Source organism: Hippoglossus hippoglossus, chromosome 1, assembly GCF_009819705.1.
Source record: "Hippoglossus hippoglossus isolate fHipHip1 chromosome 1, fHipHip1.pri, whole genome shotgun sequence".
NCBI classification, from domain to species: domain Eukaryota; kingdom Metazoa; phylum Chordata; class Actinopteri; order Pleuronectiformes; family Pleuronectidae; genus Hippoglossus; species Hippoglossus hippoglossus.
In genome coordinates, this window is record NC_047151.1 from 24,053,875 (window position 1) to 24,070,032 (window position 16,158).

The 16,158-nt window shown below is 44.9% G+C and overlaps 1 protein-coding gene across 1 annotated transcript; it reads right to left on the minus strand.

Moving 5' to 3' along the window:
* Nucleotides 1-11,291: 11,291 nt before the first annotated feature.
* Nucleotides 11,292-15,687, minus strand: LOC117770383 (prolactin-releasing peptide receptor-like). The gene is made up of 3 exons (XM_034599771.1): nucleotides 15,409-15,687; nucleotides 13,521-14,914; nucleotides 11,292-12,356 (listed from the first exon to the last, which is right to left on the minus strand). The coding sequence occupies exons 2-3, from the start codon at nucleotides 14,414-14,416 to the stop codon at nucleotides 11,360-11,362; spliced, it is 1,893 nt and encodes a 630-aa protein (XP_034455662.1). The 5' UTR covers nucleotides 14,417-14,914; nucleotides 15,409-15,687; the 3' UTR covers nucleotides 11,292-11,359.
* Between the last annotated feature and the right edge of the window lie 471 nt (nucleotides 15,688-16,158).

Consider the following 16,158-nt stretch of genomic DNA (forward strand, 5'->3'; position numbering starts at 1 on the left):
TCCTCAGTTTCCATTACTGTATTATAGGGATCGGCTGCACCTCCATCACCATGACAACCGCACCAGGTCGTCTCCGTCGCTCGGCGCCAGGACAGAGAAGTTTGTGGTTTCACCTTTACTGGATTTGGATGTTAGTTATTGGAAATCAGTGGTGGAGGTGAAACACAGAGTCTCCGTCGTCTGGGGAGCGACGCCCTTCACTTCAGGCTGCAGTGAGTCCATCAACAAGAAAGTGCCAGGAAAAAAGAAAAGTGTTGATTTTTATCCTTCTGGGTATCCGGTGGGTTGTCAGACACACACACACACACACACACACACACACACACACACACACACACACACACAGAAAAATGCAGTTTCCATCATTCTTGTTGCATTTGGGGAAATAAGAAAGGCTTATCTGCTACTCTCAGGAAAACACTCTCAGTGCCCTGCCACAAAAACATTTTCAGGTTCATTTCTGACTAAGTGTGTGTGTGTGTGTGTGTGTGTGTGTGTGTGTGTGTGTGTGTGTGTGTGTGTGTGTGTGTGTGTGTGTGTGTGTGTGTGTGTGTGTGTGCATCTGTCTGATTGTGCTGATGCATGCATTGGCAGGCTTTGCTTTGCTGACCACGTCCTCAAGTTAGCCCACTCAGGGTATCGTGTAGGAGAGAGAGCAACAAGAAGAAAAGCTTGAGGGGTTTAATGTTATAGTTTGATGCACAGCTCCGTTCTGAATGGAGGGAATAAAGACCTGACAGTGTGCGAACGAGAAGGGAGGAGAGAGAGATTAGAAATAGAATAGTTATGTGATGCGGTAAAATGTGTGTGTGTGTGTGTGTGTGTGTGTGTGTGTGTGTGTGTGTGTGTGTGTGTGTGTGTGTGTGTGTGTGTGTGTGTGTACAGCAGTTAATACTTCTCTGAGGGCCAAATCAAATAACCTATTGTAGCTGTAAATTATTTAATTAAATGAGATTCAGTTATATTTTATTTGTACAGCGCACACACACACACACACACACACACACACACACACACACACACACACACACACACACACACACACACACACACACACACACTCACACTCGACTTTGACTCGAGACACTTTACCTTGCAAACTGCTGCAAGTAGAGATTTTGAAGCCTCAGAGTGTAATAGGTTTTCCCTGCAGTCTAATGAAATGTGTCTGCACTTACAGGCTCCTTTCTCAGTAATCTTACTCAGGTAATCAGAGAGTCCCGAGCGCAGCGATGCTGCAGATAATAAAAGGTGAGAAATCAGGTGACCCAACATCACCAGGATCAGCAGTGGGAAGATTTGAACACTGTTCCTTAAACCCTACGTAGCCTCTCGTCGAATGCTGGCGCCATTACCTCTTTGAAAAAGGCTTGTCAATGAAGCGCAAAGCAAAATTGAGACACAGCTGCAGACTGCATATGAAGATGGACGACATGGCAGCGCTATTATGATCCGTGCAGGGTGACACAACACGCTTTCAAAACTGCAATCTCCCATTATGTTTTTGACATTTAAAAGAATGGAAGCAGGTTGCGGCGCCCTGCTAGCTCACCTGGTAGCGTGGGCGTCCCACACACACAAGAGGCTTGAGCCCTCCTGCAGCGGCCACATTTGACATTTCACACTCACTGTCCTATCAATAAAGGTGACAACAATCATGTTTCCTCTAAAACATATTTGTTCAAAGAATTTCAAGTTTCTTTGGCAATTTTTATTGTATAAGAAACAGGATGCAGTATTTCCGTGTTAAATTGTGGTTAATGACACACTGTCATCTCCTCAGATTCTATATAGTCCATGTGCATGTTGTTTAATTAATATACAAAGCTCTATAGTTAAATGCTCTGTTAGAGTCTATGTCCAAAAGTCCTTTGAAGCAGAAAAGTGCACGAGCCAGCGAACTTAAAGCAGCTCACTTTCCTCACGTTGAGCAAAGACAAAAGCTAGAGAGGCTTCCCTCTCAGCCCCGAGGCCAGATGATCCATTAAATGTTTAGATGGGACAATAAAGTTAATTTAGCTGGTACATACGTCCAGGACATCTGCTGGTGGCTCCCTAATGGTTTTCCCATCACCCCCGTTTCCTCAGGGATTCAAAGTAAAGCAGCTGAAGTAGAATCACACAGGTTCGGGCTGCAGAAGTAACAGATGAGGTTTGTTATTCGACGTGTTCCTGGATGTCTGATGGCATTTTAACAACGCCAGCAGCAGAGCCCCGAGGAGGAGAACTGGTAAATGGACTTTATACAGCTGCTTTCCTAGATTTAACGGCCACACAAAGCTTTTACACCGCAACTCAGTTTTCTATCGCACATCATTCACACTCTGACAGAGCAGCTGTCGGGGGGCTCACTGTCTTGCCCAAGGACACACACCAAGTGTCAACCCACCCTGACGTCACCCATTGGTTTGTGATCTGCCATTTTGAAGCAAAGAGTTGGACATTTTGTCCGGCGCCATCTTGTTTGTTTAAAAAACAGAAGTTACCATATATGGATGAGTGGGGGTGGAGTCTGACTGAGAGCTCAAGCACATTGCTTGATTGGACAGAACTGGCTGTCAATCACACGGCATCCACGCTCTAATTCGTACCGCGCTTCATCGGCTGTTTGACTCTAGAACATTTACAAAATGATCATCAGGCTGGTTTGGAGACGACTTGAAACCAGACTTCTATAGAAACTGACTTGCCTGTGGAGTCGCCCCCTGCTGGTCATATGATAGAATACAGGTTTCATGCACTTCCTCATTGGCTTCCCTTTTTAGGACCCAGAATCTACATCCATTTTTATATACAGTCTGCGGTACAGACCAAAATATACAAACAACTGTTGGATGGATTGCCATTAAATCTGTCATGCAGTCTGTCAAGGATGAATTGAAATGACTTTGGTGATTTACCATGAAATTTTCCCAGGGTCTTGGTTTATTTGACCTCCTGCGTCCTCATCTTGTCCCGTTTACCAGAGCTGAACTGTCTGCCGACCGTGTGGTGCCATCCACTACCTCCACAGTCTAACTTAATTTCCACCTCAATCTGTCAAGTGCATTCAGTTTACGATCATCACAGCTCTTTAGCTCCGAAGCTTTTTTCAATTTGGCGAATTATGTGTCTGCACAGAGGGACACGTCAACGAGGGCGTTTTTTAACTCAGCTTTTTCCGCACTGCAGCTGTCACCACAGCTGGAGTACACACAAAAACTAACCAAGCAATTGATGGACTTGTCAAATCAAACAACAATAACAACACCCGAGAGTTTGTTATTTGACAAAGAAAATAAAGAAGTAAAATTGAAGGAGCAGCAGGAAAATGATGATAACTGATGGTGGATAAGTCACAAACAAAATTAACATCACTATGATGACGAATTCAAAAACCAAGCTGCCAACAGACTGAAGCCACAATCACAGGCTGCAACCGAAAGCGGCGCTTTGAGAGCTGGCTGCACTTCCGACATTTAGCCACAGCTGACAGAATGCTTTTCAGATTTTAATTGTTTACACTCAACAGTGATTACGGTCCTATAATTAAAACCCATTTTCAGTAATGTTAAAAGTGATGATGATGATCTGCCTCACACACGTAGCACACACAAACACACACACTCAGACAAACAGGGATTTGGCCGAGATTTAACCATTACAAGATTTAAACTTGAGAAAATATTCATACTTGTATTAGTATCTTAAAGTCAACAGTATAATGACATCTGTGTATTTGTCTTGTGGTCTTGTGAAAGCAAAAGCTCAAGAACGCCTTCAGGGAATTTCTTTAGTACCAATGTCCACTTAGACTCACACGTAAACTGATTAGCATTTGGTGGTCAAAGGTGAAATTTTGACCTTAAAAACCTTGGTTGTGGTACAAACATTCACTTGGACTCAAATATGAACTGGTTACATTGTGGTGGTGGAGGTTCAAAGTTCCAATGTGACCTCAAGTTCTTGTGAACGTGATATTTTTTATCAGGCAGTCACATTGAGATCAAGATCTCTTTTCCAACAGAGGCCTGAGAACAAGACCTGATATGTACAGTTTATGATCCTGATCCTGAACACACAGAGGGAATTTAATTTCATCAGGCACAAACATTCACATGGACTGAAGGATTTGCCTTGTGAGCGTGTTATCTTAAGAACGCCTTGAGCGGATCCTTTCGAACTGTCAACTTAGACGAATAGATCAACTGATTAGATCTTTGTGGTCAAATGTCAAGGTCACGGTGGCCACTTGGACATGATATCTCAAGTCTTCCACTTTTGACCATTTGTCACTTGGACTCAGAGATTAGCTGATTCAGTGCTCAAAGGTCAGGGTGACCACATATAAATCTGGGGGGGAAAGTTATGCAGACTGAAACAGCACTGGATGGCGGAGGGATACAACTGTGGGGGATGTTTCTAGTTTCTTAGTGTTGGCTGAGATCTGCTTGTTTGTTTTCAGATTTGTGAGGATAAACAGAAGAGCATTATTGTCTTCATATTTTCTCAGAAAGTCTATCTCTCTTCAGCCTCCTCCTCCTCGTCTGTAGCCCCTGATCCTGCGGTGTTTCTGCCTCTTAGTCTCTCAGGATGTTCTCTTTCAAATCAGGTGCCTCTGCTGCTGTTGTTTCAGCATCTGCTTTATCCGCTGGAATAAAATCAATATCACAGCAGCATTTGCTTTGGTGTGAGAGTGAGCGTGAAGAGGTTATTTATTTACACATAAACAACACAAACCAACAGGGACAACAGAACCCAGGAAATGATTGATTGATTGGTCCGTACTGTATCTAATCATCCTGAACAACTTCACACCCGTTAATCTTGTGCCCTGAAAAACAATCCTAAAAAAGTGATGAGGGGAACAGTTACTCCTGCTTTTGGATAACTCGTATTTTTATATCTGAATATCATAAAAAAAAAAAGTGCACTCTCTGATTTTCTCATACCACCTCAAATATCAAAGTTTTAACACTTAATCCCAGATTAACTGGGATATATTTCAAATCTAATGAACTGGGTGGTGAGAGGGACCCTGCAGGCACCATCTCCTCTTTGAATCTCCAACGGATCTTTGTGGAGCTAAATGTAATTTCCCCTCGCTCATTTTTAATAAAGGAACAAAATACCCCCAAAACTCTGAAAAGAGAGAAAACAGTGGGATTTGGTTGAGCTACAGCAAAATCTGGACCGTGACTATTTGTAACTGGAAGTCTGCATGGGGGGGTGGGGGGGGCAAGCTCACCTGATGTTATCCATGATTGTAGGAACGTGAGATTAGATTGTATGAGGATATTGTAGAAGGGACGACCTATTGCTTGGACACTGCAAGTCGCCGAATCGCTGTTGGATTTGTTGCACGGTGAAACATGTGAGAGATTTATAAACACAGCCATAATTTAAACCTCAGATGGCTGCAAGCTGAGAGGCTGGTCCTGTGTGTTGATTTGAATTTTCCTCCTCAGGCCCGGGGGGAAAAAGGTTTGACTCACCCACAGCTGCAGGACTGGACCCTGCATCGCACACGTGACACAATGTCCTCCAGCAAAGCTCATCTGGCCCGGAGCCATCTTGGAGGCAGTTCAAGGATAATTTGGGGTAGAAGGGTAAAAATAGCTCATTTAAAATGTTTCTTTGACATCCGACATCATGAGTAAATAAACCAGAGTAGGATATTTCTCTGCTCAGGCCCAACAGCCCATTCAATTCAATTAAGCTGCACAAAATTGCACACACTCACAGATGTAGTGATCATCAAAATCCAAGATCATTAATTATTCCATTAAACTGGAATAAACAACCTGCCTCCTCCATCCAGGGCAGTTTCTGACTTATATGACATCAACGTGACCTTTGACCCTTTACCACTCAAATCTTTGAAAGGATTTTCTTGTGGCCTTCTTCAGACAATGCATTCATGAGGCAAAAAAAAAGAGTTTTGTGAGGTCACTGTGACCTTGACCTTTCCACGTTTCACTGTCGACCACCAAATTCTAATCAGTTCATCCTTGAGTTCAACTGAAAGTTGGAATAAAATTTGAAAAAATTCCCTTTGAAAGTTCTTGAGATATCTTGTTCACAATGGGATGGATGAACAAACCGAAAACATAATGCCTCCGAACACTGGCACGATTCTTTATTCAGCCTCATCAATAGAAAAATGTGTTTTTATAGCTTTTCAATTGATAGTTGTTTCATGGCCGTTTTGTTACTCTGCCTTTAATATCCAGTGTGTCCCTGTGGAGAAGCTCTTGGTCTTGTGTCAGAAAAAGGAAATATGAAAATGGTACTGAAGGATAATGGAGAGCCGTCGGGACTGAAACGGAAAGAATCGAGAAAAGATGGAAAGGAGGAAAGTGGAGGAAAGAATGAAGATGAGAGAGAGAGAGAGCAGGGGGGAAAAACATATAGAGATGAGATGATGGGGAGGACGGACGTAAGTGAAGCAAAAAGAAACGACTGACGAAATGAAAGCAATCAGGAGCTGAAGTACCTCATCATGATTCCTTGGGATCTCTGAAAATTGTGGAATGAACTAGTGTGTTTGTGTGTGTGTGTGTGTGTGTGTGTGTGTGTGTGTGTGTGTGTGTGTGTGTGTGTGTGTGTGTGTGTGTGTGTGTGTGTGTGTGTGTGTGTGTGTGTGTGTGTGTGTGTGTGTGTGTCTGTGAACCCATTTCAAGCTGTTAGAAACCAGCTGAAATGTTCGATATAAAAGCATTTTTCTATTGTACATGTGTCGTTGATTCTCCAAGTCGCTGAACTCTCTTCATTTAGTGTTTGGACGTTGTTGTTGTCTCACTGGTCATAAATCTCATAGGCTGCATTAATATGTGGTGACTGTGAATGGCAGAAAATGTGATTCTCATCATCGTCATGCCCGTCAAACCCTTCAATGCCCTGTGGAGGAGGATCTCCTCATCTGAGAGGAGGCCACTCTTTATGAAACCACTTTTAAATGTCCCATCCTTCCACCAAGTTTTTTAGAAATCTGCACAGTAGTTTTTGTGTAATCCTGCCGACTAACAAAGACAAAAACAGACAAACATAACCTCTTTGGCAGAAGTAATACAACTTTTAGAGCTTTGATATGTATTGTATTGGTCCCTCTTTCTGAATAGTACTTCTGAACCATACAAGAAAGTAAGGACACAGTGAGACGACAAAACCAGGGTGGATGTAACCAGTTCTTCTCAAATGTCCAAAAACAATATTGTGACATTAAAATCCTCAAGTGTGGGAATCATGAGTCTTGGAAGTAGAGTGTTGTTGTGAAGCCACAGAGGCAGAAGGTCACGGTGGCTGGAACGGTCATGACGATGATTTCCATTCCTTTGTCAAATTATTATTATTTTAACATTGACATAAGGTCCCCAAACAAATAAGTGATTACAACTTAAACCACTATGTTTCCCTTAACTTTCATGTGCATGATAATTGTTTGTGCAGCTGTAAAGTCGTGTCTGCATTGATTATTACATCCACCCTGGAGGTTGTGTGTTCACCCATCCGTTGGTTTGTTTGTTTGTTTGTTTGTAGTAGAAGAATTCTTCTCCGGAGTTCACGTCTGAAAACGACATATGTTGATTTACAGTCTTAGCCACAGTCTTGAGACTTCGTATGTACATTAGAGCCGGTGAGAGAAGCTAGCAAGTGGTAATTGATTTATGGGGCCCTCAAGGATCCTGACAGCGCCTTGTAGTGACAAAGTGAAAGTTACCAGATCTCTGCTTAGAAGAAAACCTCAGAAGTAAGTTTGAACTTCAGCCAATAACAAAACGGTTTCATTAAAAAAAAAAAAATCAATCAGCTAATCTCTCCGCATGTTTAAAATTAGCACGTCCGTCCTGCGGTGCAATCAGTGATCAGACTCGCGGTTGGAGCGGCGTCCGTTTCACGAGGCTGACGAGACAAAGTCTTTGAGTGACTCCCTCCTTCAACTCCTCTCTGCAGCTCATTTAGCGAAGGAATGAGAGCTACTCAAAGCTAAACTCAGATCCCATTAAGATTTAATCAAGCCTGCGGGAACGAGGGAAGATTGGACAAAGGATCTGTGCATGAACCTTTTATCTGTCTATTTCAATACACCTCTCACTTTCTACGTCCCTGTTAGATAAAGAGACGTTCAGTTACAATCGATGCAAATCCTGGAACGTTCAGAACGCAGTTGCGGGCGACCACAGACAAACACGTTCTTCTTTCATTTATTTTTTAATGAAACACCAAATGCACACACTTTTATTTCACATGCTCTCCATTAACACAGTGCAAAACTGGGAAAGAGAGAGCGACAGAGAGAGGTAGATGGAGAGAAGGAGAGATGAAAGAGAGAGTCACAGCATAATGGAATTGTGATTTTCCAAGGTACGAAGAAAGCGAATCCAATATCATAAATAGGACAGTTTGAACCCAGTTCAATGCCGTGCTGTGTTACCTCTGCTGTGAGGACAACAGTGTGATTAGCAGTTCATGCTATATTCACCACCTCTGTGTCTTGGACACAACTGGAAGCAGCCTGAGGGTAGATTGGATCTTGTTGTCTGTGTGCATGCGTCTGTGTGCGTCTGTGTTTCTGTGCATTTCAGCTCTTTAACCTTTTGAGCTTTTTTAACGTCCTGTTTTAGTCCTTTACTCAACGAGGCATGAGCTGGTCGGGATCTCTGGTGAAAACAGATTCACTCTTGTTTTCCTCTGTGTCTAGTCAGTGTGATAATCGTGTGATGAAAATGGAAACTTTCAGTTCGCCAAAAACTCTTTATGTCTTCGATAAAGAGATAGTTTTGATTAATTGTCTCTGATGTTTCTGCCGATCCATTTCAATTGAGGTAAACAGGATTGTGTTTAATTTCACCTTCCCTCCGTCCACTATCTATGCTGCTTATCCTCGGGGCTGGAGCCAATCCCAGCTGACATCGGTCAAAGCCGGTCGGCAGCTTAGAGGCCTGACTCAAGCTGTCCGAGTCAGTCGCTTCCAGGTAAAATGTCTAAGTGAGCCCATGTGAGAACACGGAAGGAAAATGTCCTGCGAGCCAGTGAGAGTGTTGATGATGTTTTCTAACATGCGATGGATGGAAAAGTGAAAAAACTAAGAAAAAGAACTCAAATATCTCAGTATAGAAAACAGATGCCACGCACGTAGAAGATGCAGAGGAAGGTGATGAGGGCCGACGCCAGTGTCAATGTGCTATTAACAAAAACTTAGTAGTATCAGAATTTATACATCATGTCGTACCCAGACACCACCCCATGGCTAACTGATTGTGTTTCCTGTTGTGAATGCATCTGACCTGGGTCATCTCCTCCTGCATTCGTCATATGTGAATGGAAAACTCCAGAAAATGTCCAGACAAGATATTTTGGGATATTTTCTACTTACTTGTCGGTTATGGAGAAGAATAACCACTTCACCACAGTCCTGCAACTTTCTCAACTGAGGAAACTGTGGACAAGGGCTAAGTATTACCCAAACCACAGATACGCTTGTAACGGATCTCTGATCTGTTTAATGGATTAAATAGTTGGAGAAACAGCAGAGTAGCAATATGAGGAGGAACTTAATAGTGTAGATAAAATCAACTATATACTTTATATATAGTGTATATCTAGTTTATAGACATTTATCTCCCATTGAACGACAATAGCCAGCAATATTGTGAATGGCAGATTCCAATGAACAGGAGGATTAACATTTCCAATACCGTCAGCTTTAGAGATGTGCTGTGTGGCAGCAGATGCTAAGCTTCAAGGACACACACAATGTGTTATGGTGACTAACATTAAATGCAAAGGCGATTTCATTAAAAGGAAATCCCACACGGCAGCTTCAAGTGGCATATTCCTTCAACTGGAATGAAAAACCACAACTCCTCAGACTGTCAATGACGTCGGTGGATGTCATTCACTGTTAATTGGTTGGAGCAAATAAAAAAAAAACACCCACTCACCACGTGAACAAAGTGGGAATGAGATTGAAATGAGATGGTCTGATTATCAGGCAAAAACCCCTGATTATACAGCGACACTCACGTCGTTTAAATGAGACACACTCTGCTCATATATAGATCCATAACTTTAATTTGGGTTATAACTTGAAAAGGTTTACAAGCTCCAATGTTCAGAAAACACATCCCTTTCCTCAAACTGTCCATCGCTGCAGCTCCTCTTTTCAGCCTCTGTCTGAAACACTTGGTTTTAGTTCCTGTCTCTTTAAGCCCCACCCCCTGATAAAGCCCAGTCTGCCCTGATTGGTCAGCTGGTCCACTCTGTTGTGATTGGTCAGTTGCTTCCAGCACATGTAGGAAATCATGTGACATGTGACAGGAGCAGCGTTTCTTATGGAGAGAAGAGCTTCCTTTACTTTACTTTACTTTACTTTACTTTACTTTACTTTACTCAGGGTTTTTTAACTTTGCAGAACTTTGACATGCACAAAAAAACCTGAACAGACTTAAGGGAAGAAAAACTGAAAAGCATCCCGTGTTTCCTTTAATTTAAAAATCAATAATGGAATCCTGAGAGTGCCGCGGAGAAAATCACATCCAAGGGACGGCTTCAGAAAAAAAAAACAGAGACATAATCTTCACGCCTGATTAAAAAACATGAGAAAACTAGGGTCTTTATTTCTTTAATTTTTTTGGTGAACTGATTCTTAACACTTCCTTTGATCGAGGTAATCTTGCTTCTCTTGGAGGCATTCAGAAAATCACACCAACCTGAAAAGTTGCAATATCACAAGGATATTATGTGAAAATCAAAACTGGTCACTGTGCTCTGAGGTTTTTCATTTTCTGCCTCACACACTGTGTTTTTCTTATTCCCCCACATATCATCTGTATGACTGCACACGTGAACAACAGGCACATCGCATTGTGACAAAGAGCTTTACATTTCCTTTCCGGAGCAAATACAACCAATGACAATCACACTTTTACATCCCGCTGGGTAATTGTTCTGAAGCAAATGTGACGTAGCAGCTTCATCGCTCGTGATATGACTCAACTATAATAGTGCATTGCTGCAATCCATCCTTCTTACTGGTGCGTTGTAGCCCAGGGCTAAATAGCACTGCAACCCTTCCCCTGCAGCGCTCACTCCATCTCCGCTGCCTCTACCGGCCTTCAAAGGCCTCATCAGTGCAAACACTGGCGCTGGGTCCCCTGTGCTTTAGGTGATACGAAGAGCGACTACGCAGAAAGAGGGAGAGAGTCCGCCATGTCAGTTCATCCTCAAGTCAAACAATGGCTTTTCGCAAGAGACTGACCTACACGTCAACGGCAAACTGTGAATCTGTGGAGCTGTGTGTGTTTTTGCTGCCTGCGCGACCAAAAGAGAAGGACAAATTCCTGCCTTCCTCCCTGATGCATCCGATAATCCGCAGCTTTCACAGGCTGGTCATATCGGTTATTTCATCCTCATTGTCTCCTACCAGAGAGTAGGTCTCTGATGGTTTTCTTTTGTACTGCCCAGTAAAACAGAGAGCGTCTCTTCCCATGGTGATGGTGTCTCTCTTATCAGCCGTCAGACAATGTATTCTGTCTCCGGAATGACTCCTCAGAGGCAGCACATCTATTTCCAACGACTCGATTTGTAAAGTTAATGATCCTGCGTTCTCATTCACTGAGTGTCTTCTTGTGGGCAGGAACTCTGCCCTTTGTATGGAGTGCTGGAGCGTGTGGAGCTGGCAGGGGAACAAGGAGCTGTCCCACAGACTGGGACTGGATCGACACCAGTCCGAGATGCTGTGGTCGGATCCTGCTCGGCTGTCTGAACTGTCTCTGACCCTCTGCCCCAGCCCCTGGCCTCGAGCCAAGCTCAACAGCCTGGGGATTGTCACCATTGATGCAGACGCTGCAACAGCAGCAGCAGAAATATGGCGGTGCTCAGCGGCAGTCACTTTGGTGTCTTTAATCACTGCGGCAGAGGACACCACTGCAGCAGTGGTGGAGAACGAGGAGGAGCCAAAGATAGCGGCGACCTTCTGGTAGTATCGTGTCCGTATGACCCTCGCTGAGCGATACAGATCTCCAATGAAACAGTAACAGATGGGGTTAAGGCTGGAGTTTGTCAGGCCCAGCCACTGGGCGAACGGCCGCGTCTGCAGCAGCCAAGAGGGCGGCCTCTGCTCGCAGTCGATCCAAAGGTCGGCCAAGTACAGCGGCAGCCAGGAGATGGCGAACAGCAGCACCAGGCACACCACCATCTTGGCGATCTTCTGCCGAGTCTTGAGGCGCGAGGTGTGCAGAGCTTGGCTGCGAGGATCGAGATCCCCGAAGGTGGATTTCTTTCCTCCCCAAAGCCGCCTCCCGGTCAGGAAGCCTATGCTGAGGTTAAAGGTCACTGGCAAGCAGTAGAGCATCATGAACAGTAGCACATTGTATCTGTAGGAGAAAAGGTAGGTATTAACAATCAGATATCAATTTCTAAAAAGATACTCTTGAAATCTATCATCTTTTCAGCTAAAATGTCTCTATTATATCATTTAAAAAACACTCATGGCTGACTCTCTCCAAACTGGGGAGGCAATGATAATATTTGTATTACACTAACAACATGCTCCATTTGAAATTATGGATTCGCTGTATAGTCTTCAGTGACCCAATGGGCTCTTTGAAAGACTGTTCAATTTGCTCCGGTTTTCATCAACACAAAGCAAGAATCTCTGTGACGATGTAAAACCCATCAGAACTGTCTTTGAATTCCCAAGAGAACTGGGTTTGAGGGTCTCTGTAGAAAAACACTATTTCTTACACTTTGCAGTGATTCACAGACAATGAAGCTGTAACAGCTCAAAGACAAGTGCAGACTCTACACAATAAGAGTCTTTCTGAGCTGTTTAACAAGTCGTGATTAAGGAAAACAAGACACTGAGATACAAAGCGAAAGGGAATAAAAATGCTCAGTCTCTCAACCTGGGGGAGACAATAGTGCTTAATTTGACAGCCTGAGCTCACTGACTTGAAAGGCAAGTACATTCTTATAGAACAACTCTCGCCCGCTTCACGTAACCTCACATCTTGTTTGGCACGTTGTTCTCAAACGCAATGCGAAATACTACACATGACAGCCAGCTGACGGACGGCCTGCGTGTAAGTTCTCCGCCAGACGTGACAGGTTAGACGTAGTATAGGTGTGTCAAGGCAAAAACAATGAAATAAAAATATGTCTCGCACGAGTTTGAGTTATCGTTGTTCTGGTGCCCGGTGTCGATCTGAGTGTTTTTATTTTCTTGAGGAGAGTAAACAGTAAAGGAGAAGACACTTTGAAAGGATGAAATCACAGCTCGCCCCCCCCCCCCCCCCCCCCCCCCCGCCCCCGTCTCTGCCTCCTCCAATTCAACAAGCTCGATCGTTCACTAAGAGGTAATTATTGCCAATGGAGCGGAACAACACAGAAACTAATACTCATTTCATACTCAACCACAGCTCAAGATCATTCAGGCCTGACTCTTGGTGCTTGGTGCGTCAGGACCCTCGAGCCTGATGATCAATAATGTTGTCTACATCAGATACACATTATAATCTGCAGTCTGTCGGGGCACCTACCCTTGTTTAAGGCGATGCTGAGGCCACTCCTCCTGACAGACCAAGATGGCGAACGTCCCGAAGCTGATCTCCCGCCGCCGGTTCATCACCGCAATGGGAGCGCACATGATCGAGGACACCACCCACACCACGGCGACGGTTGCCAGGATTCGGCGGCGGGTGAACATGGAGCGAGCTCGCAGCGGTGACTGGACGCTGTAGTAGCGGTTCACACTGATCACCGTCAGCGTTAGCACGCTGGCTGACACTGAGACGGCTTGCGTAAAGGGCACAGCTCGACAGAGGAGGTCGCCATACACCCAGGCCGTGTAGATCTGGCTCCCGAGCGTGATGGGCATGCACACGCACACCACGGCCAGGTCGCACACCGCCAGGTTGACCAGCAGACTGCGCGTGGCACTGACGCTGGCTAGCCGTCGGTTGTGCCTGTTGGTGAGGACGCGCAGGGACATTAAATTCCCGATGAATCCCAAAATGAAGGAGAGGCAGTACATGATGGTCAGAGCGATGGTGCTGGGCTCGTGGAGCGTCCAGAGCAACATGCTCTCCAGGTTCGCCAAGTCATTAGAGGAAAAGGTGGATGCGGACAAAAGAGAGGAGGACGAGGAGGGTTGGTCGACAGAAGAGGACGTTTGTCGAAAGGACAGGGGGGAGATGGTGGAGAGGAGAGGGGAGGGGATGAGGGCGGAGTATGGAATGAAGGAGGAGGGGAGCAGAGAGGGCAGAGGTTGATGGAGGGGCGCCATTGGGGTGCTGAAGGTAGGGGGCAGCATGAGAGAGCCGTGCAGGTTGTAGGTGTGATTGATGCTTTGCTGAGAGCCGTCATGCTGCAGCAGGGAAGAGACACTGGGATGGACTGAGCCCCAGTCCGAACGCTGGTCCTGGGGCAGATCCATGCTGCTGCCGGAGGGGTGAAGATCTCTGGACTATGAGGCTCCGTGTACACGTTTCCCTTGGTCCTCATTAAAATCCATACATAGACTCGTTGAAGAAAAAGCAAAAAACAGACGCCAAAATGGTCAAATCCCTTAACAGATTAGGTCCTGGGTTTCAGTCTCGTGCTCTGTGGGTCTTTATGTTCTGTGTGGGTAAGAGATTCTGCAGATAAATCGTGGCCCCACATCTTTGGCCACATCTTATGAATCTTCTGAAGTCATGAAGCTGTGGAGTCCTGGTCCCCCGTGCGGTCCGTGTGCACCGTGTACGTTTAATCCTCCAGGGAGTGGCTGTTTGAACCCGATAATCCACCGGCAGCAGTTAACAGACTCTCTCACCTTCGAGGAAAGTAAACCCTACACCCCATCGTCACCACCACCACCCCCCCTCCACCCTCCTCACTCTCCCTTCCTCCTCTTCCTCGACACCTTTAGTCCCCCAAAGGGATCCAATCAGATCTGCTTAGAGAAACATAGATATCAGAGGTTGTTTTTTTCCGCCTGCAGCTGTATTAACAGGTCTGTTGCACAGCAAACAGCAGCAAGTAACACATTCCTGGATGGAAAAACACTGAAAAGCTTTTCCCTTCTCCTCGTGGTGTGTGTGGAGCGATTGAGTCAGTGAGGAGCAAAGTAAAGATATATTTGATATTTATGATAGTTGTGATTTGTAGCCTGGTAAAGAAAAACTGTTTGCAGTATATAAGTTTAATATGAATCACTCAAAGATTTAAGTGCACGTAGCAGGATGTCACACTCCACCTTTGCATCTTTGCTTGAGTTAACTGCCTCCATCGAATTATTGCCATTAACAGGAAGGAGCAGGAGTCAAATGTTGCTTTATGTTAACTTATCAATAATCCTAACAAGCCACGTCCTTGACATGAGACATTAATCCTAATTGGATCCTCAGAGGAATCGATGATTGCAAGAAATACATATAATGAGCTCACCCTGAGACAGACGCAGATCCAGTCACATTTCAGTGCGCGGATCCTCTTTGGCGCTGGAGAGGTTTTTTTTGCAGGAGGCAGCCAGGTACGGAGGAGGAATAAAGAGGAATGAAAAGAGAGGTAAAGTTGCTGCTGGATCGCGTTCAGCCGGTGAAATGGGTTTAATGATCCGTCTGTGAGTCCCGGAGCTGCAGAGGAGGTTTGGTGAGGGGGGGGTGTGGGTGTGTGGGGGGGGAGCTCTCGGGCTTTTCTGTGCCGCTGACGCGCTCCTCAGACGAATGCGCTCCGAGATGCGTCCGCCGCTGCAGGACTGAGGGAGGGAGCAGCTGCTGCCCGGACACACACACACACACACGCACACACACACACACACACACACACACACACACACACACGCACACACAGCCTTTAATCAATAGAAAAGTGAAATGGCTTCACTCTGTGGAGTTATTCATTCCTTTGACACGCAAAAGCAGGGACGAGTCGATTCGGTCTCTCCTCTGATCGATTAACCAAAGAGCTAATTGACTCTCGCGTGTTTGTTTGTCCTGTCCTAGTTCTGCACACTGATGTTTCATAGTTTTTTTTCCCAGCAGGCAACAGTACAGAGTTTTAAAACCTCAAGTTTCACAGTAGAAATACCATAAAACACAGAGAATGGAGCACGTACCTCCGCTCCAATGAAGCTGCAGCAGATCTATAGATATCACTCCAATAAATGTGCCTGGTTTTCTCATCAAAATCCTTAAA

Bases quoted from the DNA above. Each gene is read 5' to 3' on its own strand.
- LOC117770383 (XM_034599771.1), bottom strand. From the start codon at position 14,416: ATGGATCTGCCCCAGGACCAGCGTTCGGACTGGGGCTCAGTCCATCCC. The intron at 12,357-13,520 runs GTAGGTGCCCCG...TTTCTCCTACAG, and splicing joins CAGCATCGCCTTAAACAAGG to ATACAATGTGCTACTGTTCA.